The sequence below is a fragment of the Pezoporus wallicus genome, unplaced genomic scaffold, assembly GCF_028554395.1.
Source record: "Pezoporus wallicus isolate ANWC-B61680 ecotype Strahan unplaced genomic scaffold, APGP_CSIRO_Pwel_v1 contig_6732, whole genome shotgun sequence".
NCBI classification, from domain to species: domain Eukaryota; kingdom Metazoa; phylum Chordata; class Aves; order Psittaciformes; family Psittacidae; genus Pezoporus; species Pezoporus wallicus.
Window position 1 is genome coordinate 1716578 of NW_026638638.1, and position 20776 is coordinate 1737353.

Below are 20776 nucleotides of genomic sequence, written 5' to 3' on the forward strand. Positions count from 1 at the left end.
AGAGGGGCAGCCGCCCGCCGCCCGGCGGGGCTCGCCGCGGCAGCCCGCAGGTGAGTCGGGGAGTCCGCTCGTCCCGTTTCGCTCCCAGCCGGTGCTGAGGGGCCTCTGGGCGAAGGGAGCGGCTGCCGTGCCCGGGAACGGCTGGTTTGGGGCGAGGTGCGGCACGGTGCCGTGTGGCTTTGGCCTTGGTCCGCCCTGCAGCGGAACGAGGGGCGAGGCCGTAGGTGCTTCTCGGGGACAGTGTGAGTCGCGGCCGGTAAGTGCTTGCTGAAGAGGAGAATGCGGGTGCTAACCTTGCTCGGTGTCGCTCTCTGCAGCTATGGCATCGCGGGAGGCTTCCGAAACGTTCTTCAGCCTGAGTGGTGTAAGAGGGCGCATGCGGGAGAAGAAAAAGGGTGCCTTGAAGACGGCGAAGTTGAACGCCTCTATTGCATCAAAAATCAAAACCAAAATCATTAGTGAGTGTATTTTACCTTGCTGGCAGCTATGTCAGCTTATAACTATGTCTTTGGCTGTGGCTTTTATCCAGAGTTTAACAGCTGCTTCTCTGCCTGTGGGTTTCTAGTGAATTGGGTACCCTACAAATGAGTGTCAGGTACTACTTGAAGTGCCCAAAGGTGTCTGAAATATTTCTGACTGGTATGTTTAACACAAAATCTTCGGAGCAGCTGCTGGGGCCATTACAGGCTGCTCAGCAGCATCTCAGATGGCACTGGGCAGCTGTGCTTGGGTAACAGTTCTCAGGATCCAAACAGCAAAAATAAGAAGTGTGGAAGGTATTTTAGAATATCTGCAATCCTGTATAGAGCCCAGCCCAACTTTGATTTAGTTTTAGGGGGAAACGATGCAATGACAGTGAAGGAGATAATTTGGACTACCTCGAAGAAGCTAGGCATTTCTGTTACTTATTTTGAAATTAGGAAGCATGGATCTAAACCTGCTTACGGGCTGCTGTGAAGGAAAGTGGTTTTTTTTTATCCCTCTTTTTGGATGGAGATGAGGACTCAGAACTACAGGGACTTGTTCAAAGTCAAAAGCACATGAACCACACCGTCTTTTATTAAGAATTGAAGCAGTAGCTTGCTGAGCATGGCCCACTCAAAATGGAGTGCCTGTCTGAAGTGTTGCAGGTTATTATTAAGCTTTTCCTGCTGTTATCTGGGGGCTTCTGTTGCTGGAAGGAATTATATTGCTGACTTCCATGTGCAGTTGAGTTGTAGGGATCTGAGCCTGACAAGCTCTTCTCGGAAGAGGAAGAAGTGTGGTAACAGATGAGGCAGGGATGAGACCTTGGATGCTGATTTTGTGTGATGTTTCTCTGTCTCTCACAGACAACTCCTCCACTATTAAAGTCTCCTTAAAGCACAACAATAAAGCACTGGCCCTAGCCCTCAATGGGATGAAAGCCAATGTACAACAGCTCACCCAGGAGAAGACCATCTTACAGAAGGAGGTAGAGGAGTGCCACTTCCAGAATGCCGTGCTGCGGCACAAGCTCTCCTTCATGGTATGGCACTAACAGTGTGGCTGGCATTGGGAGGGGTGGTAGGCAAAGTATGCAGTACTGTCATCTCAACCTTGGGAGGAGTGAGCTGTCACTGGTTGTTCATGCTCTGCATATGAAAAATGTCGCCATTTATTTGCTTACTTTTTCTTCTAAGCTGTGTCCTCTCTCCAGAACATGGCTTGCTCTGGTTGCCAGCATCCTTGTTGTAATAGATTTTTTGATTTAATGTCTTTATGTTTTTTTTTTTCACTCTTTATTACCTCAACATAGGATAATGCCATGAAAGAACTTGAAAACATTATGGCTGCAGTTAAGACAGCCCAGCTATCCGAGGTAAACCATGGGACATGTGAGCACTCTGCTCTGGGAAGGGATCTGGGTTTGTCTCTGGCTTTTGCTTTATCTTGCCTGCTTACTTCAGTGTTTGATGCTTCAGCTGTTTTTTTTGCTTGCTTGAATTGTGCTGGTTACATCCTTGCTTTTAGCTTGGTGTTAATGATTTCCAGAGTAACTTTTGTAGGAAAGACTACAGCACATTCCTATCCCAAGTTGCCTTCCTTGAGGTCATTGGCTGTATTTGGCTAGTAGGCTCTTCTGCTATGACAGATTGTGACTTCTGTTTTATTTTTTAAGTGTTGCCATGGCAACTCAGGATAGGGAATAGGACACTTTCCATATGTCCTGTCTCATGGGTGGGTGGGAGGGAACATATTCCTGCTTCCTAGTCTTGGATTATCTGAACTAGTTTAACTTCATCCTTAAGCCTGCAGAGACAGAATCTGACTCTGCTGCAATTTATTCTGTAATTTGTGTCATTTTAGATGGGAGAGGGTCGCCAGCAATATTTGACATACATTCCAGGGTGAAACTGAGCTCCTGCTGGCTCTGTGGTAGAGCTTGCATGGGGAATTGCAAGAGCTTTAAACCATTTTTCTGTTTCTCATTTTTCAGTTCCACACAAGTTCTGCACCCTTGTGGAATGGCCAGAAGAGCAGCATAACTGAAGATAGCTGGGCCAATGATATTGCAGATGTTCATCTTGTGAGGTGGGCCTTAAAATGATATCACCAAATTTGTCTTGAATTTCAAAATGCTAAACTTCCCGTTGTGTTTTACGTGCCCAGTTGTGTGTTTTACGTGCCCAGTTCTCTGTTTTACATGAGAGGTCTTCTCTACCACCATTGCTTGATCTTTTCCCTTACTTTGTGCCTTTCTGTTGTCACTCCTTGTCTTATTTGTCCTAATGCCAGGTCTGGGCATAAACTGGTCCTTTTTCACTCCTTTTTTTGAAAGCACATTGCCTTAGATGGTTTTTCCTTTGTAGCTGGTGAGCACTGCAAGATCTCCTCGAGTGAGTGCTGGCTGCTTTGGTCTTTGTTACATACAAAAGATTAATAGTCTTCTGCTTGTATGATATAAACTTGTGTTTTGGAAAGGATGTCAGAGCAGGATGTCTTAAAATATATTTGAAATTCCATTGCTCCTCTGTCTTGTCCCCCTTCTGAACACCGGGGAGCCCTTGGAGCTGCCCACATACACATATCTCCAAGCAGCCTTGTTGATGTCCCGCAGTGAGCTGAACCTGTGGTTGCAACCTGTGCACTGAAAGGCCTTCCTTGTTGCCTCAGTGTACTTTTCTCCTGCTTCTGGGTCTGCAGCAGTGTGCCTTCCTTATGAGCTGTGTGTACACAAAAATGGGAAATCTGTCCTGGCTGGGCAGTGCGTGTTCTGCGGCACTTGAAGCTTTCAGAAATGTATTTCAGTAACTCTTGAAAGCTGTAGCTATGCTGCTGGATTCTGGGGCGTCATGGGTATGGAACATCTCTGTTTACTGTTCTTCCTTCTTATCAGGGCTACAGGGATGCCAATGAGGGTGCCCATTTCCAAGCCGTGTGATGGTTGCACTTCCACAGCAGCACAGACATGCTCACTAGATTTTCTGAGTCATGCTTCTAATGAGCCCCTGGAAGTTGTGCCTATTGCCTCCAAAAACACTTTGCCACCACAGGCTGCTGAGAAGCCTCAGTTCCCCCAGGAAAAGAATGAGAAGAAGATCACTAAAGCAATGGAAGCACAAGAGGTTTTTCTTGGCTCTTGCATCTTTGGAGGTAAACCTTCATCTTCTGCTGTTCTTCTGATATGACTTTGTGTGTTTGTGTTTAGAAATGAACATGGTGCCATAGCTCCAGTTAACTCCTATCACTCCAGCAGCTCCTAATGACTGTTATGAATGACATACTTCAGTGATGGTGCTATCACTATAATTACATGTATCCCAGAATAGGATGTCTTGCTTGGTGGGGATATTTTGCCATATTTGCAGTTGCTCGAGATCGCTCATAGCATAGCATCAGCCAGGTTGGAAAAGACCTTCAGGCCTATTTCTGAGTAATAGGCACTGAGCTTACATAAGATTTTCAGAAATCTCTGAAGGTACAGTCTTAACTAGATGCACATCTTCTGTTCCTTGTGGATTTGCCATATAAATAACTGTTGTACAGATGACAAGCATTCCTAAATATTAGGGCTGGTTCAGGGGTCTTGCTTACAGCTGCCTTTCTGTTCTGAGGGGAGCCAGCTGAGCAATTCTGTTACACAGTAAGTTTGGGAAGTCCCTGTAGACACAAAATCATGCTTTTTCTATGCTCTGGGTTTGTGGCAAGGTATGGGGCATGGCATTTAGTGGTATGGGAAAGATGGTATTTGCCTGCTGCATTACTTAGTTTTAGCAATGAATTTTGTCTTTCCAACAGAGGCCTTTTGCACCACCAAAAAAAATCCCAACAGTTTGCCAGCACTTCCCTTGGAAAGTCATTCTCTTTCACATGAGGGCGATGAGATAGCAAGACATTTGTTGGATCGTCTCTCACAAGGATACGTTACTCAGAGAAGGAAGAATCACAGCCTGATTGCAAGCAGCACTCCATCTTCTGGTGTGGATGTCTTCTCACCTGTCAGTTCCACTCAGGCAACTGAATGCTGTATCACAAAGGACAGCAGCAGCTCCAGGAAGAGTGACACACAGCCACAGCTGAAATCTCTCAGCTCTGTGGTTTCACCTGCTCAAACCACTGTTACTCCTGATAGAAAGTCTTCGGGCAAAGAGATTTTTTGTGATCAGCCACAGGATAAAGAAACTGGGTGTGGTGTTGAAATGGACCCCACATATAGCAGAGTCCTTGAGTTTGTTCCTGTGAAGGCAAAAAGCAAAGGTAATTGTAAAACTGGTGAGAAAAAACCTGGAAACAAAGCAAGTATGGGAAAAAAGAAAACAAATGTAATTAAAAAGAATGGAGAAAGTAGTCCTGATAGACCTCAAGGCGAAGGGAGTACTCAAAATACTAAGAAGCTTCTTCAGCCAGAAGTTGCAACATGTCCTAGTGAGTCTGAAGTTTCTGAGATGAGGCAAAAGGGTTGCATGGAGGCTTTTGACAGGAACAACACAGGCTGTGGTACAGAGCAACATTCCTGTTTTCCTGCTGAAGGCTTCCCTTCCAGAAGAACATATGTGGTGAATCCAGCACAGCTGCACAGTCCTGAAAGTAGTGACTTACTCAAACAGGTTAAGGACACTACCTTTGAAATCCAGCATATGGAGAGCTTGCCAGGAAGCCCAGTTTGTACCTTCTCAAGTCTTGAAGTTCTCCCAGATGATTCCAGTCTACAAAATTCACTTTTCTTGAGGAAGGAGACCTCAAGGACCTGTGCTTTGCAAGAGGATTCAAGTGTGAGCACAAAGAGCATCAGACAGAAAACCAACCGAAAAACTAGAATTATTAGGCAAAGAGGTGACTCTGAGGAAGAGAATCTGCCAAACTGTGTGAAAACAGCAGGGGCCAAAGCTGAAGAACAGCCTAAAAGAAGCCAGACAAGCAGGAGGAAGACTGTCAGGAAAGGCAGTTGTCATGATCAGAGAAATGAAGTTGATGTTTTTGGCCTGTGTATAGATGTTCAAGGAGTAACTGAGGAGAGCGAAAAGGATTTACAAGGTAATCTTAAATGTAGCAGGAAAACTTACATTGTCAGTCCTTTGGATCTTGCAGAAAACTTGGGTTGTGTCCAGACAAATTTTGAAGACAGTGACATTGTACCTCCCAGGTCTGTTCCTGGGAGCAAAGCTAGCAAAATCCCCAGAGCTCAGAGGATGGTAGCTGCTCAGAAGAAGACAAAGGGCCTTCAAGAAAAGGGGCAGGCTAAAGTTGACAACAACATGAACACTTCAGAAAAAGAGTCCTGTCCCAGACCAAAGCTTCAGAAGGAGAACACCACCTCTAGATCTCCAGAGGGTGATTCCCTGGCCAGACAAAGTGATGGTGCCCAAGGGCTCATTGGAAGTTCAGCAGAACTTGCATCCAAGCAAACTGTCCTGACAGGGATGATTTCCTGCATTGCAGATCTGCCTGATCCAGATATCTATCTGGAGGAGCAGGTGGCAAATACAGACCTTTCACAGAGTCTTAAATCGTCCCATGTGACCTATTCTGCAGCTTTGTCTGTCAGCTCCTGGCTTACAGATGCACCAGTTTCCACGAGCTTAAGTACTGAGGGCAACAGAATGCCAGAGAAATCCCCTGTTTGGCTGGAAAGCTTCCCGATACCTAAAGAAAAGACTGCAGAGGAAATACCTGAGGAAAAAAGCCAGGTGAAGCCAAGTTCTCAGAACTCGCCTTCACAAGAACTTGGTAGGTATCAGGCTTGGGAGGGGACCTGTGTTTGAGATGAGTGCCAAAAATCCATGCAGCAAGTGCTTGTATTTTTCTTCCCCTCCACTTTTTTGAGAGTTAAGGATCCATGACCAATATATTCCCACTTGTGCTGATGAGTCATTTCTGTGGCTGCATTTGCCTTTAGTTTATCAGCATTCCCATAAGAATTTCTGGTCATTTATTCATGTGTGGATATTGGGGAAAAAACTAGGAGCACATGCTGCAAGTTGTTTCACCGCTCTTGTTATTTACAGGGCATGCCTGTCAAGTTAGAAAATCAGTTACTCAAGCAGTTGAAAAGTATAATTTGATAACTGTCCCTGCCTGACTGTGTTACTGTGGCACGGAACATGATGAATATGGCAGGTTTTCCATCCAGAATGGTTAGTGCTGCAAAGTTTCAGTCTGTATACCTCTGGGTGGTATTTTTAAATAGAAATTCATTATCAGAAGTTACCTAAATTCTCTTGGTGTTGGGTTTTTTTTTTTGTGTGTTGGTTTGGAGATTGTTTTTTTGTTTTTCCCTTGTTGTTTTGGTTTTGTGTTGTGTGGCTTGGTGCTTCTTTATTTAAAAAGAAAGGATTTGGAAGGTGTCCCCCTTGGCTGGTAATACAGCAGTTAAGCTGAGCCTTTCTGGGAGATTGCTGTTATTGGGTACTCTGTATAGAGTTGCTCTGTGGGGTTTTTCCTTCATGTAACTGTTGACAAACAGGCCTAGCTATAGCTAGAGTGAGCTGCACTTTGTAGTGAGGGAGGAAGTTTATTCTCCTGCCCTCCCCTTTTGCAAACTTCACTTTGAAAGTTGCAGGAAACACTGGTATGGCCCTGTGTCTTGATGGAAGTCTCACTGTTTGGGTGCCATAAGCTTGCTTTCTCCTCCAGGTTGTAAACTTCTGTGCATTAGAACTATCATTTCTGTATATTTTTAAGACTATGCCAGGACACAATGACACTAACAGTATTAGTGACCTGTATTTTTACAGTGAGGAACCTAATCTGACTTTTGAGGAGCAGGTCTGGGATTTCTAGACAAAAATGGTCTCCCGGGTTTAGAGGGAACATGACCAGATTCAGGATTGCATAGTGTTCAGAGAAGTGTTGTAATGCACCACTTCTCTGTGTGACAGCTGTATGTCTTAGGATATCTGGAGATTATTTGGAAACATTTTGATCCACACCTGTGTGAATGTCTTCCCTTGCAGTGACCAGGCCACTGCAGGACTTGACCAATGCCAGCGCTTTGTCTTCCTCTAGCTCGGAAGGAGTGACAGGGCGCTTATCCAAGCGGAAATGGGAACCAGGCTGCTACAAAGAGCCAAAACTGAACAGGTTGGGCTTTAAAGTATTCCTTCCCATGACTGTTCCCATACTACAACGCCTGCTCTGCTGTCATGTGCTTGCTGTCTAGGGCTGGACCATCTATCTCTTTAGGTTCTTCTTCCCTTCATTTTCTGTGATCCTCCTCTTCTAGCACAGTGTGGTTAAGCCAAAATTCAACACTAGCACACATGCATGTGCAGGCTTCTGGTATCAAGCTATCAAAGATGCTGTTTCCTTCACTGAAATAAGCATGTGTTTTGGCATACTGCATCTGTGATATTCCAGTAGTAATGAGGGGTAAGCATGAGGATAAAATAAATAAAGACAAAATAAATAAAGCCTAAATAAAGACAGCTAAACAAAAGCCCTGTTTCACTTGCTATTCTATGATATCTAATGTTTTATACAACTAAGTAATATTTATATTTTAATGTTTGGATTGCTTTTCAGTGAAGGAAATGCTAGGCTTTGAGGAGGGTTTTCCCCTGTGAGCAGGCTGTATCTCTGCTTTTTCTGGCAGATACAAGTACCTAAACAAGCAGCTACATCTCTTCCTTAAGAAACTGTGGATTCAGTACATCCAATGGCTACTGTACAGAATCATTTAACTCCTAAAATGCTGATGTTAAATTGCATTGATGCAACAATGCAAATATTGGGTAACACCATGTTTTTTCACTGAAAAGTGGCACAGTTTGAACTTGCTATGAGGAGCTGGTTATACTGGGTGAGAAGATACTCTATACTGGTACAACTGTTCCTGTACATGACAGTGAACAAACTGTACTGCTCAGTCATCTTGTAGTGGAAGCATTTTGTTAAAATTGGGAGCTTTAGAGACCAAAATCATACACTTGTTCAAGAAATATGGTGATGGTTCATTCTAACTCTTTTGGTTCTGCAGCAAACTGAGGCAGGGTGACCCCTTTACAAACACAGAGTTCCTCAACAACCTTCCCAGCAAAACCAAAAAGAAAAGAACTGGAAAAGCTAAGGAAATTATCAAGAAGATCAAAAAAGAAAAAGAATAGTTTCTTGAAGGAATGCCAAGGCAGCCAAGCTAATAACAATGGGAGGATACATGGAGCCAGAAGTAAAAGTTTTGGTTGGACAGGCAGCCCCCAAGCTCCTAGGTGTGCTGCATGTCTTTGCTATTGTATATTGTTTTTTATTCTAATTAATACTACTAATAAAGTATAAATAAAGTGTCCTGTCTTATCTGGGTAGTATAAAAACTTTGTGATGTTTATTCCCCATCCTCCACCTTTAAATGCTTGGATGCTTGTCAGCAAAGTCTTTGTGTGCAAGTGCTTGTGCCACCACAGCCAGCTACCATGCTCTGCACAAGCCTGTGGCAAGTACATCTTGAAGGGCTGATCTTCCAGCACTGTGGGTACCTACAAGGGCTTCTTAAAGGGTATGAAAGGGTTGCAGCAGCCCAGGCTTGGATGGCCTAGGTTCCAGGTAGAGCAGTCCACTGGAAAGTCAGGTTTAGGGTTGACTACTGAAGCCCTGGACAGCCCTGTATTAGTAGTAAAGAGAAAGGGAACGTGCCTCCTTGGAAGCAGGAAAGGTGTTCCTTCTTTTTCCATGGAAGAGCAGAGAGAGGGGTGCTCTGTTCTTATGACTAACTACTTCTCCCAGTATAGAGACAAGTGTTCCTTTCCTCAGCACTTCAGAAACATCCATCAGGATAAATTGGGTCTTGCTGTGCACTGTAGGTAGAGTCCTCCAGAAAATGGAAACTTTGTTAGTACAGAAGGAGAATAGTGGCATCTGCAGTCAGGTAAATGCTACTACATTGTTTACACTTCAGCTGTCTTGTTAAGTCATTAAAACAAACAAGAAGTATAAATGTAAAAATGCCCTCCTTTGTTAATTACTGAAATGTACTAAGCTTTCTCTAGTATTCCTGGTAAATAGATTTACTTTTGGTAAATAACAGAATTTGTCAGTATGACAGAATTTGTTCTAGTATGACCTGTCTGAGTATGGCACAAAAAGTAATAGCTCAGACCTTTGAACTACTGCTGTCAGAAGCCAGACATGGAAACATAGATCTCCACCTATTCCTGCTGCTTGTTTCCATTGCTGTTATGAGTCAGCAATGGGACTTTTTTCACCTGCGCTTCTTATACTCTTTTGTTAAGAACAGAACAGCAAAGTACTGTGCTCATTCATACTGAAGGCACAGTGACAGCTGCTACTCTAAGAAGGGAAAAATGATTTTGTATTGATATTGCATCCCAACCCTCTGTCCCAGCATGTGCTGAACTGTGCTGAAAGGTACTGGAATCTCTGAGGCAGAATTTTCCCGTATCTGCTAATTGCACAAAGGAAGAAGAGACACAGAGTGTTAGCTGGCTTTTATTTTAGTCTCAACTAAAATAATCTTAAAAAAAAACCCAAAACAAAACAAACCCCAAATAAAACCATGGATGGAATAGTTTTTCACAGTCATAATCTGACATGCTGTATCACAACAGAAAGGACAAGTAGTAGCTGGAGAAAAGTTTTGCACCTTTATGAGTTGTGGGGTGGGGGAAGGGGTAAAAATTCCTATGCTTCACGTCCAGTCAGTTGGAGTATAACTAAATGCATGGCCTGCATTTAGACACTGCAGCATGGAGTTATTAGGCCTTTAGCCTACAGGGCTCTTTTCCAGCATGTTTAAGTGCTTCTTTCTCAAATGTTACAGTCCTGGCTGTAGCAATAGGATGAAATCCCTTAGTATCAGGATACAATGTTCTGATTGGCACAAAAAAATAAGTAAAAGAGGGGCTGCAGTAGGCCTTGCAGAGCCCTGTGAACTCACTTCATACTCAGCAGACAGGACTGGAGAGATCAGGATAGTTCTGATTTCTGAGGTCTGTTGGACAGTAAGCCACCACTGGTTTGACCAGAGCTGTGACACAGACTGGCTTTCAGTCTGAGAGACGAGGGAAAAGAAACACAGATCAGTAACGTCACGGAGAGAAACCTCAGGTCTGCTATAAATGACACTAGGAATCCAGACCCACACTGAGCTTGAATACTATCACATTTAGCTGCTTAGCAAAAGTAAGGCCTAGCCCAGCAGCTCCTCAAGGGGTTTAAGAAAACATGAGCTTTTAAACATTTAAAAAATTGTACATTTTTTTTCATCTAGTATTTGAAATGTTACAGAACAGAGTGTGATACACTGCCACTTACTTACACTCTGGTATAAATGGGAGATGCTTTGTTAGAAGAGCTTGAATAGAACCTGTGCCTTAAAGTTTAGGCAGAGAGGCCAGCTTTCCCTTCAGGTTTTCAGCAAGCTTGTCCATGAACTCAAAGGTGTTCAGGTAATCAGAGCGTGTGACACTGAGGGGGAGAAACAAAACAAAACCAGGCAGACATTAGTTGTAAAGCCACTCAAATGCTCCAAGCACAAGTCTTGCCTCTAAAAACAAGAGCTCTACTCAACAGGCTGATGGATGGTTGTTGGTGGGGTTGTCCCCCAGAAGGCTCCAGAGAGAGGTAGCCAGGTGGTATTTTACAGTTAAGGAGGTCTCCATCCTAATAAATAGACAGGGCAGGATCTGGCAAATATAACCATCCTGTCATAAGAGAAGTCTTCACAGTTCCTTTATTTCCTCTTCCCCCCATGCATTTGGTACAATAGCAAGGACAGAGCAACCAACACTGAGCTGCTTGGGGCAGGGAGTGTCTCGTTTTCTGTTTGTACAGCACTGGTCACAGACAAGCCCTGTTCTGTGCCAGACTTCAGCAATTCTTCACCATATTAAAATAATGTTCCAGTAAATGCTGTTCAGAAACACTAAGTAAAACATCCTCTATGCACAGCCGATTACTTCATACACTTACTTAGGGAGACCTTTGATACAGGCAGCAAGGTCCTTTGTCATGAAGCCAGATTCAATGGTCTCAATGCAGACTTCTTCCAAGGCAACTGCAAAGTTCTTGAGGCTAGTGTTGTTGTCCAGCTTAGCCCTGTGAGCGAGTCCTCTTGTCCATGCAAAGATGGAGGCTGGGAGAGAACACAATAGATTACTTTGTCTGTCTAGAACTCCCTGGACATTGTTCTAAGTTGTCATGTAGAATGGTAGTAATTTTTTAATAATAAAACTGAAAACTGATATAAAATCTGGTATGGGAAGAAGAACACTTACCTTCCTCCAGGCATCCTTTGTATTGTGCAGCAATAAAGGAAACCCCCAAACCTACATACTGCCTCAGCAATCTGTGTGTGTGTGTGTGCCATTTTACCTTATTTTGTTCCTGCCCAAATCAGAAAGAATGACTGGTGGTAGGACTCCAGTTACACATAAAGTTGCCCATATGAAAGGAGGGTGTAGTGTTCTTCCTGGTACTACAATTACACTCTGGTCCCTGTGCAATTGTACAAGATTCTTTTCCTCATGTCCCATTTGAGGTGCACTTACACTTCAAATATATACATGGTTTTGGAGGTGGCTGGGTCTTTTGAAGAATCAGAAAGGGGAGTAAAATAAAAAATGACCAACCTAAACCTTAAGGCTGTTGTGGCTACAAACCCATCATTTGCTGAAAAGTGAGAGTATGTCTCAAAGGCTAGGTTAGGTGTAGCTTATTGCTCACACTCCATTCCAGCCTGGTTTTGCTCCAGGCTGCAGATGTCTTCATGGAAGAGAAGCGCGTTATGAACTACCAGTTTCACCACTCAGTGGTGCAATTCTCTGCAGAAAAGATACAGATGCGCATGCTCCAGACCTGTTCTTTCAGGTGTGGAGATTGCTGAGGGGCAGTGAAAAGCAGCTCACCAATAGGGTTAGTGGAGGTTTCCTGGCCTTTCTGGTGCATGCGGTAGTGACGAGTAACCGTGCCATGAGCAGCTTCTGCTTCAACAGTCTTGCCATCAGGGCAGATCAGCACACTGGTCATCATCCCCAGAGAGCCATAGCCTACAGAATACAAGTTTAAAAAGTTCAGTGTCTCCTTTGGATAGCCCCCTTAAATCTCCCTTAATTCTCCCATCCGATAATCTTTTTACATCCTCCCAACCTTGATGCGAGTATTCCCGAAAAAACAGTGATGCTGCTGCTGCAACTAACTGGCTAGTCCTGACGTCAAAATAGCATCTCGTTGGAACAGAAAGTGCTGCTGAACCATGAAATACAGACACTTTGCACTATTTCAAGAAAGTTAGTATTCTCACCTAACTTGCTGGACATATTTTTACTGTAAAGATGTACGAGAACAAAAAAATCCTAAATAACTAGTGTTGGGCTGCAAATCAATATCTTGCACATAGAATGATAGGGAACAAACCTACTTCATATCCAGAGCTTCTGCTCTAGTGAAAGGAACCATAAGCTGGAAAAACTGGACCTTCATATAAATTCTAACCCTGTATGTTTCAGAGATCTATGTCTTTGAAAGCTTCTTTGTTCAGCAGTCCAACACACATCCTTGTTCTGTGGGAGGCACTGATTTAGAAAGAGCACATTACATAAAGTCATACTTCTTGTCCTGAATCCATATTTGTTTCGGCACCATGCAGCGTGGTTAGGATTTTGATCAAGCACTACAAGTCTGTAAAGTTACCCGTATCAATCTCTCTCTTTGCATCTGATAGGTAGCTTTAGGTCCTGGAGGTTTCCTTACTTAGCTACAGGGCACCTGCCAGTATGCTCACCACTAGTCAACTTAAACTGTCTACATAGGCTTTCCATTTTCATGGAAGATATCAGCTATGACACTGGTAGGAGCTGCCATCTGTTAAAGAACTACACAGTTTACATTCAATGGATTTATTGAAAAAGTGAAATCAGAAATTCTTTGCCTGCCTGATATCTCCATGACTGGCCACAGGTTTAAAAATGTATGTTCTGAACCCTCCTGGGCCATTACATCAGATATGATATGTGGTCACAAGAGACTGCTACTGAGCCTAGCAGTAGCGATCGGTATACAACAGGGAACATCTCATACCTTGTGCAACAGAGTCAGACTGCACGTCCCCATCGTAGTTCTTGCAGGCCCAGACAAAGCCTCCTTCAGATTTCAGGGCCTGAGCAACCATGTCATCAATGAGCCTGTGCTCATACCAGATCTTTTTGGCTTCAAACTGGGACTTGTATTCTCTGGAAAACAAAAACCAGAACACCTTGTCATATAAACAGGGATTGCACAATTTGTGCAAGTAGTTCTGCACAGTGAGATGCAGAATTCTGCATAGAGATAAGAGTAAAAAGGAAATAAAAAACACAACCCAGATAACTCCAAACAAAAGCCTTAAAAGAAATGTACTCATTTGTTTTTCCTTGCTTGCTTTGCTAGGCCACTCCAAGTCTGCTTCAAAAACACAGAGGAGGCACATAGAGAATCTGTGGCTCTTTGTTAGGAGAGATACACACCACAGACACATTTAGCTGAGCTTTAAACATCGAGTATACTGTGTCCTGCAGGACAAGGGAGACTGTGACACAGAAGGTGCACAGCCTATCCAAAGTGCTGCTGAGTGCCTGAAAATGCTGAATTAACTGTAGCAGCTCACAAAGCTGGGGAGGATGTTCCTGCTGCAGACTTGTGCACTGCAGCAGGAAGTACAGAACTACCCTAGATACCTGTCATAGATCTCTTGGAAGATGTCTTTAAAGCGGCCATCGTATCTCTTCAAGATGGTGTTCTTGGTGCTCATGTAGAGGGGCCAGCCTTTAGACAGTGCCATTTGGAAGGAACTGTGAGCAAAATCCTTGATAGACTGGTCAAGATTGTACATTCCCATGGCTACACCACCACAGCCTGTTAGTGGAGAAAGAAGATAGGAATCAACTAATTTGGTTTTGGTTAAGGATTTGACAGTCTCCCCATAGCATATTCTGGCAGGCAGGCAGGCTTGAGTTATCCCCAGGTGTCTTGATACAGTTCTCAGTTTAAGGCTGGTTCTTTCAGCTGATTCATTTTGCACTATCTGCTCAAAGCTCCAGCAGTCCTGTGGCACATGGACAGGAGGGTGGATTTTTTTCACACCTAGGTACATCTTAATACTGTGATCTACTACCCATAAGTAGCTTCTTCCTAACCCAGCTGTCAAAACTAGCACACCAGACTAAGCAGCAAAGCTATGATGAGAGTCAGTGTGCTTGAGCCCTTACCAGCCATAGGTAATAGAGAGTATTTTCTATCAAATCAGCAGGCAGCAGTTTGGATCAGGAGTTTCAGTCAAGCTAGAAATGGGTTTGCTTCCACATTAAAGTAGCTTGTATCTTCAGGCTTTGACTGCACCGCAGAACTAACTCCAGCAGGCAGAGGCTGCTTTGCCTAGCTCAGATAAAGAAGTTGCCACATGCATTCCTGCATTTTCTCAGCACATCTGGCCTACCCTGCAGCATTGTTTCACCTGCTCAGGCTAACTTCCAGCAAGCTGTCAAAAGAATAGGCCAGTCATCTGGGTGCAATGGAAAGTCCTAAGGCAGCTCTGAGAAACTAACAACACTCACATGACTTGGACTGTGTAATGCAGGTGTGTCAGCAGCCTGAATGGAAGTGCCTTAAAATTACAGCCCAGCTCACAAAGAGCTTTGTTATCTTTAAAGCCCAGCTTCTTGGGTTTTGTGTGAAAAGTAGATACCGTGTACTTAATTTTAAGCACCTCATTACCACCACCTCCTCTCTCTAGTTTGTTGTACAGTGCCTTTATCATGGACCTGTGTTCTACCCCAGATTTTTTAATTATTGTTATTTTCATTTTTCCTGACCTACAGATGTTGGTTGCATGGACGTACATGTAGAATGAAGTGGACAAGCCACAGGAGGTTTATCTGCTTGTCAAGATAGCAAGGTCATTTAAAGTTAACATTGGCAGGGAATGAAATTCCTGTTGTTACCAGTGAAAATACGTGTTGTCCCCTCTGCCTCCATTATGAGTCAAGGACAGAACAGGTTCTAATCAGCTGACTGTGCCATCTGAAGCCATGATTTTGTTGTTACTGGATGACAACTGTTACATTTCATTCAAATACTTATTTGCATATAGGTAAAAAAACCCCAAAACAATCCTCATGGCAATCATATAATCCTACTGCCTACTCTCTTGATTCAGTGTCAAGACTGAATATATTAGTACAGCAATAGGACAAGCTTCCCTTATGCATGGTGGAGAAAACTGTTGTGCCAGTATATCTATGGGGAGGGGAGTTCCCCCAGAACAGCAGCAGTAATCTGCCATCTTTGCACTTCCGTGCTTTCTTCTTGCTGATGCAATGCAGAGCAGTGAATCAGACAGGCAGCTGGAACTGCCAGACATCTCCACTACAGGTTCACCAGTCCCCTATCAAATGAAAACAGATTAAGACTGGCAGTGAAGCAGGTAAACTCCAGATGAAAGGCTGTGCAACAAGAGACAGAGATTTATTAGGCTTCTGTGAGCAAGAGTGCCAGTGAAATATAAGTATTACAGAAGAGAGGGTCATATGACAGTCTCTGTACTTGTTTGCCAAGCCAACTGCATTCAAACAAGGATTCTGTGGTTTACATGGTTTTATAACCAGAAACAAAACATTGCACACTCACATACATAGGTTACCAGACATGTTCAAATCCTGAACCCTTTTGACCAAGGGAGAGGACTTGTATGATGTTTTCCTGAATCCTGCCCTTAGAGAAATACCCTGGCTTCTAGCAATGTGTGTGTAATTGTTTCCACACAACAAAGCCCAGCAATGTCAGGACTCTTCCTCCTGGGCCTAGCAATATCTACAACCAGCACAGCAGTATTGCTAGGACGGACACCAATACCTTTGGGACTGCACCTGTTTAAAAAGCTCGAGCCTACAAAGTCAGGAGCATCCTTGTCGTAGCTCCTTTCCAACTTGCAGAGTAAGTGTCAGTTCTCATTTCTATTGAAAGAAAAAACTGTTTAATAAAGAAGGCTACAAGCCTACATAAGACAAACTAAAACCTGCAAGTTTCAAGTCTATCTCCCCTTAGGTCAAGCCCTGTATACATAGCCAGTCCCCCTCTGATCAGAGAGAAAAACTTACATACCTCCACCAGAGTCATCATACAAGAAGCATGACAGGCGGCCAGTTTAGTACAATTGTGTGGTTGATATGCCTCTTCAATCCCAGGGAGATCTCAAGTAACTTTCAGTACTTCCCAGATCAATGAAGAAGTCCCAGACCTTCTCTCCACTCTACCTCAAAGTCATATTTTACCATCAAACAGATCTGACCAATACTTCAAGGTTGAATTAAACCAAAAATCCCAGTTTTAATCACAACTTAGAGATAATACCTACTTTCAAAGTTATGGACAAGATATGTGACCGGTTTGCCTCCACCTTCTGGAGTGTAGATCATCTCTACTTTTCCAGGCCCAGGTACCACAAAATCAGTTGCTCTGTACTGTTAAAAACAAAAGTAGCCATGATGATTTTATCTATCAGAAAGACAGAAGCCTAAAAAACAACCCGCATTTGGAAGGGCATAAACAATTGTACCAAATATCCCCACACTGAACAGGCTCCCTTTACTCAGCCGTGTGGTCATCAGATTATTTTATCTGATATTAGAAGGACAAGTCTGCCTGCTTCAGAAACAATCTTCCTCTTTAAGGGAAAAAGCTTACAGATTCTTGGGACCCATCAATTGGCAGGGTGTATGTGCCCTACCAGGTGTACAAGTTTTAAAGTGCAAGTATCCAGTGTTGTGTGGTCTGTGAGTAGAATGGATTCCCTCCCTGCCTCAAAAAAAGCCATTCATATCACAACTACTGATCTTACGAATACAGTGGCATCATATAGCACCTTAATAAATGCCATTATTTCTATCCATCGTATGATATTTGACAGGCCAGTATGTAGTAAGAGGTCTTTGAATTCTTTAAATGACACACATTTTGCTCTTCTGAGCTACAGACTCAGAAGAACCAACATGTACTTTTGTTTTTTTAAATGGTGTTTTTTAAAGTTTAAATGTTGCCTCATCTTCACAGCTGTTTGAACAGTACTATTTAAGGTTACATTTCCTTTAAATTCATCATCTTTCTTCACAGTTTCCCTCCTATTGATGGAATTGCTTCCCTGAGCTGTTCTGAAGTTACAGAAGCATCTTGCTCATATGTCCTTTGCATGCTCTTATATTACTCCTTTCACTTTAATCTCATGCTTTGGCAGGGTTTCAATCCTGCCTCCTTAATCCACTGTTTCCTAGAATGATTTTGACCTTCTTGATTATTCAGTACTGTTAAGGATGTTGAACCCCATTCTCTTCTACCATCAGGGCACTTCAATTATTTACTCTTGGTAATTATTTTACCTTCCCATCCTGGCCAGTCTTGTGACTTATCTTCAGTTTGTGTGCTTACCTGTCTACTTAAGCACTTTGCTTCTCTAGAAGACTTTTGTCATGTCTGGCTGCTTTACAGTATGTCATTACCCATGGAGAACATTACGGTTGATTCTTGTCCTCTGGGCTGCTCAAAGACCACTACACTAAGACCCATGCTAAGGTTTGCCATGGTCTTGTACTACTTCTCTCAGGAAAGCTCTGATAAAAGATGTTTCCTTACTTTGGATGTGCCCAGTATGAATACCAATCCTGCAGGAGTGCTGTGCAAGTTTAAGCCTATCACATTTAAAAAACGAAGCCAAGAAAAGAATACAGCCAACCAAAAAACCACAATGGCAACTCTTGACCACTTCTAAAAATCACTCAGATCCAGTTTTGCTGTGAGCAATATTTGCCACCAGAAAGTCCCTCTGAGAAGTAAGATGGACAGTGTAAAGGATATTTTCTAAAGACATCAATATATAGGGAGGAGGGTTCTGCAGAGGCAAAGGATAACTTAGAGGAGTTATATCCTGTGTATACAGCAACGCTGCCCAAGGAAAATATAAGAATCGGGCTCTCCCACACTTCACCAGGTGCTCACACTTCACCAGGTGCTGTACAAAGTGCTAGCAATGACCCACTCCTGAGCAGAGTGCAAGGGATAAAGCAGCAGCACAGGGATGTCTAAGTCTTTGTAACTCTACATCAGTCAGGACTAAGCCTGACTTATGTAAAATAAGGGGTAAGCACTGAAGTGACTCACTTGATCCCCATAAGCATGACGGCCAATGACAATGGGTTTCACCCATCCAGACACCAGCCGGGGAATGTTCTTGCAGATAATAGCTTCCCTGAAGACAGTGCCACCTAAGATGTTTCTAATTGTCCCATTGGGAGACTTCCACATCTGCTTCAAATTGAACTCTTCCACTCTCTTCTCATCAGGAGTGATGGTTGCACACTTTATGCCAACATTGTATTTCTTTATGGCTTCAGCAGCTTCCACAGTTACTTTATCATTTGTAGCATCACGATGCTCAATGCCCAAATCATAGCTGTAATAAACCCACAAAGATGGTCAGAACTGCACAGGCCATTTATCCATACCTAAGAGGAAAGAAACCAGACTGTTTATGTGCCTTTGGGTGTAGTTCCAGCACTGCCATAACTGAAGTTATCTCTCTTCCAGTGTAAATGCTGCTGGACTGGAAGAAAACATAGGCTCATATACTGACACTTCTGCAGTTAGTGGAAGGTTGGAAAAAGGGCAGCTTCAATTTACGGCTGAGGCTCTTTGCCAGCATGGGACATAGCCAGTATCTCCTTTGCTTTTCCTTCTAAGCTTCCTGCAATAGAAGCTTTTGGTCTGGGATTCTAACTGTAGGGAGCAGCACAATCCTCAGATGATCATGGGCCTTTATTTCAAGCCTCTTGTGCTGAAGAGTTCTGACTTCCTTCATGTACTGAGCATATCAAGCTAGGCTTAAAAATTGCTTTGACAATGGACCCACAATCCTGCTCTGGCAGCAAAACTGCCAATATTGCCCTCAACCAGTCAGAGGAAGCACATTTCCCACATTTACTGTTTTAATAGTTTTGAAGAACAATAGCTACCCAGTGTGGGATAGCCCTGAAGCACAGCCAACTGTACATGAATCTAGCTATTGTGCTGCCCCAGCCAGGGGTCTGCTCTACCTCCTCCCACCCCCCTTTGAAAAGGGATGTTCTCCAGACTCCATGCATGTATTATGCTGCTGGGTTCCTGTTCAATTCGTTCTCGACACCAGCAAGAACCAAGCCTGATGTAGGTGGCATACAAATGACTCCACAAGCAGGGGAAGAGGTCAGACTTGTGGATTTAGCAGCGGCAAATATCACTGAAAGCCTCTGTCTACATGGCTAGGAGCAATGCAACTGGATACTTCTCTAATAATTATAGGTCAGTGGCTAGCAACAGAAGAGATTTGCTCTCTTTGACCAGATGCAGTAGATAGCATGTCCCTTTTGCCTTACCAGCTGGCAGTATTGGTTTTGGGTTTTCTTTTTTTTTTTCCCCCAGAAGTGAGTATAGGAGCACAGCCTAGGCTCAGGGAATAATTGCAACACTTAGCTTTCACCATCAGCAGCAAAGCTCAAGCCTACAAACATGAGGGCAGACTCTGTGCCCTATTGCCACCCTTTTGCCCTCTGGGCAGATCTTCAAATAGATATGGCAAGAAGCCATAAATCTGCTCTGAGTCCACACAGGCTAGGCTTTAAGTCAGGGAGTAGCTAAACCACCCCATGTTTCTAATTGTTTAGGCTGCAGAAAGCCATGAAGGCTGCTCAGGTGCAGGAAAGCTAAGACATTGGAGATAAAAAACACAGTCCCTGTCTGTGAGAGACCTTCTTAGAGGCACAGTACAGAGAAAAAGCTAACTCGCAATTAAACATTCACTGCTTACTACTGTGAGGAACTCCAAAGGGGCTGCCAGACTGACAAAATAGTTTCACCATGCTTTCCAGAGTACTTACTGAGGCTGGCCCTTAGTTAAGTTAACCAGAGAACTCTGCTGGGAACTTCACCAGTATCAAAAGGGCTACTTAGTCTCTCTGCACTTATGCAGGAGGAGCTTTTTTGGCTCTCAGTGCTAAGCGAAACACAATCAATGCCTAATGACACATGCAAATTGCAGTACAAAGTGGCTGTGTGTCATTAAAAGCCATTACCTGTGCAAATCCAGATCTACATAAGGAAAAATCAGCTTTTCTTTAATCAGTTCCCAGATGACCCGTGTCATTTCATCTCCTTGCATCTCCACAACAGAGCCTCCATGGATTTTTTTAGACATCTTGAGCTGTAATAGACAAAGAAAACCAACTTAAGTTAAAAACTGACAACACTCATGAGTGATACACATATTCTGCATTTTTACAACACAACTAGGAGAGGTACCAACATAGCA

At 43.5% G+C, this 20776-nt stretch overlaps 2 protein-coding genes across 2 annotated transcripts; one reads left to right on the forward strand and one right to left on the reverse strand.

Annotated features, from left to right (window-relative positions):
• LOC130600411 (shugoshin 2-like) lies at positions 1–8676 on the forward strand. The gene is made up of 9 exons (XM_057411703.1): positions 1–50; positions 318–458; positions 1332–1507; positions 1778–1840; positions 2459–2553; positions 3359–3615; positions 4261–6189; positions 7416–7542; positions 8438–8676. The coding sequence occupies exons 2-9, from the start codon at positions 320–322 to the stop codon at positions 8562–8564; spliced, it is 2913 nt and encodes a 970-aa protein (XP_057267686.1). The 5' UTR covers positions 1–50; positions 318–319; the 3' UTR covers positions 8565–8676.
• Positions 8677–9884: 1208 nt separating this feature from the next.
• Positions 9885–20698, reverse strand: IDH1 (isocitrate dehydrogenase (NADP(+)) 1). The gene is made up of 8 exons (XM_057411681.1): positions 20541–20698; positions 18595–18886; positions 16799–16904; positions 14124–14301; positions 13489–13640; positions 12318–12458; positions 11383–11545; positions 9885–10878 (listed from the first exon to the last, which is right to left on the reverse strand). Exons 1-8 carry the CDS (start codon positions 20660–20662, stop codon positions 10785–10787), a joined length of 1248 nt encoding a protein of 415 aa, XP_057267664.1. The 5' UTR covers positions 20663–20698; the 3' UTR covers positions 9885–10784.
• Between the last annotated feature and the right edge of the window lie 78 nt (positions 20699–20776).

Excerpts from the sequence above, each read along its gene's own strand:
- IDH1 (XM_057411681.1), bottom strand. The coding sequence starts at position 20,662 with ATGTCTAAAAAAATCCATGGAGGCTCTGTTGTGGAGATGCAAGGAGAT. Across the intron at positions 16,905-18,594 it reads GTCATGCTTATGGGGATCAA|TACAGAGCAACTGATTTTGT; the intron begins GTGAGTCACTTC and ends TGTTTTTAACAG. Across the intron at positions 11,546-12,317 it reads AACCTCCACTAACCCTATTG|CCTCCATCTTTGCATGGACA; the intron begins GTGAGCTGCTTT and ends GTTCTCTCCCAG.
- LOC130600411 (XM_057411703.1), top strand. The coding sequence starts at position 320 with ATGGCATCGCGGGAGGCTTCCGAAACGTTCTTCAGCCTGAGTGGTGTA. Across the intron at positions 459-1,331 it reads AATCAAAACCAAAATCATTA|ACAACTCCTCCACTATTAAA; the intron begins GTGAGTGTATTT and ends TGTCTCTCACAG. Across the intron at positions 1,841-2,458 it reads AGACAGCCCAGCTATCCGAG|TTCCACACAAGTTCTGCACC; the intron begins GTAAACCATGGG and ends CTCATTTTTCAG.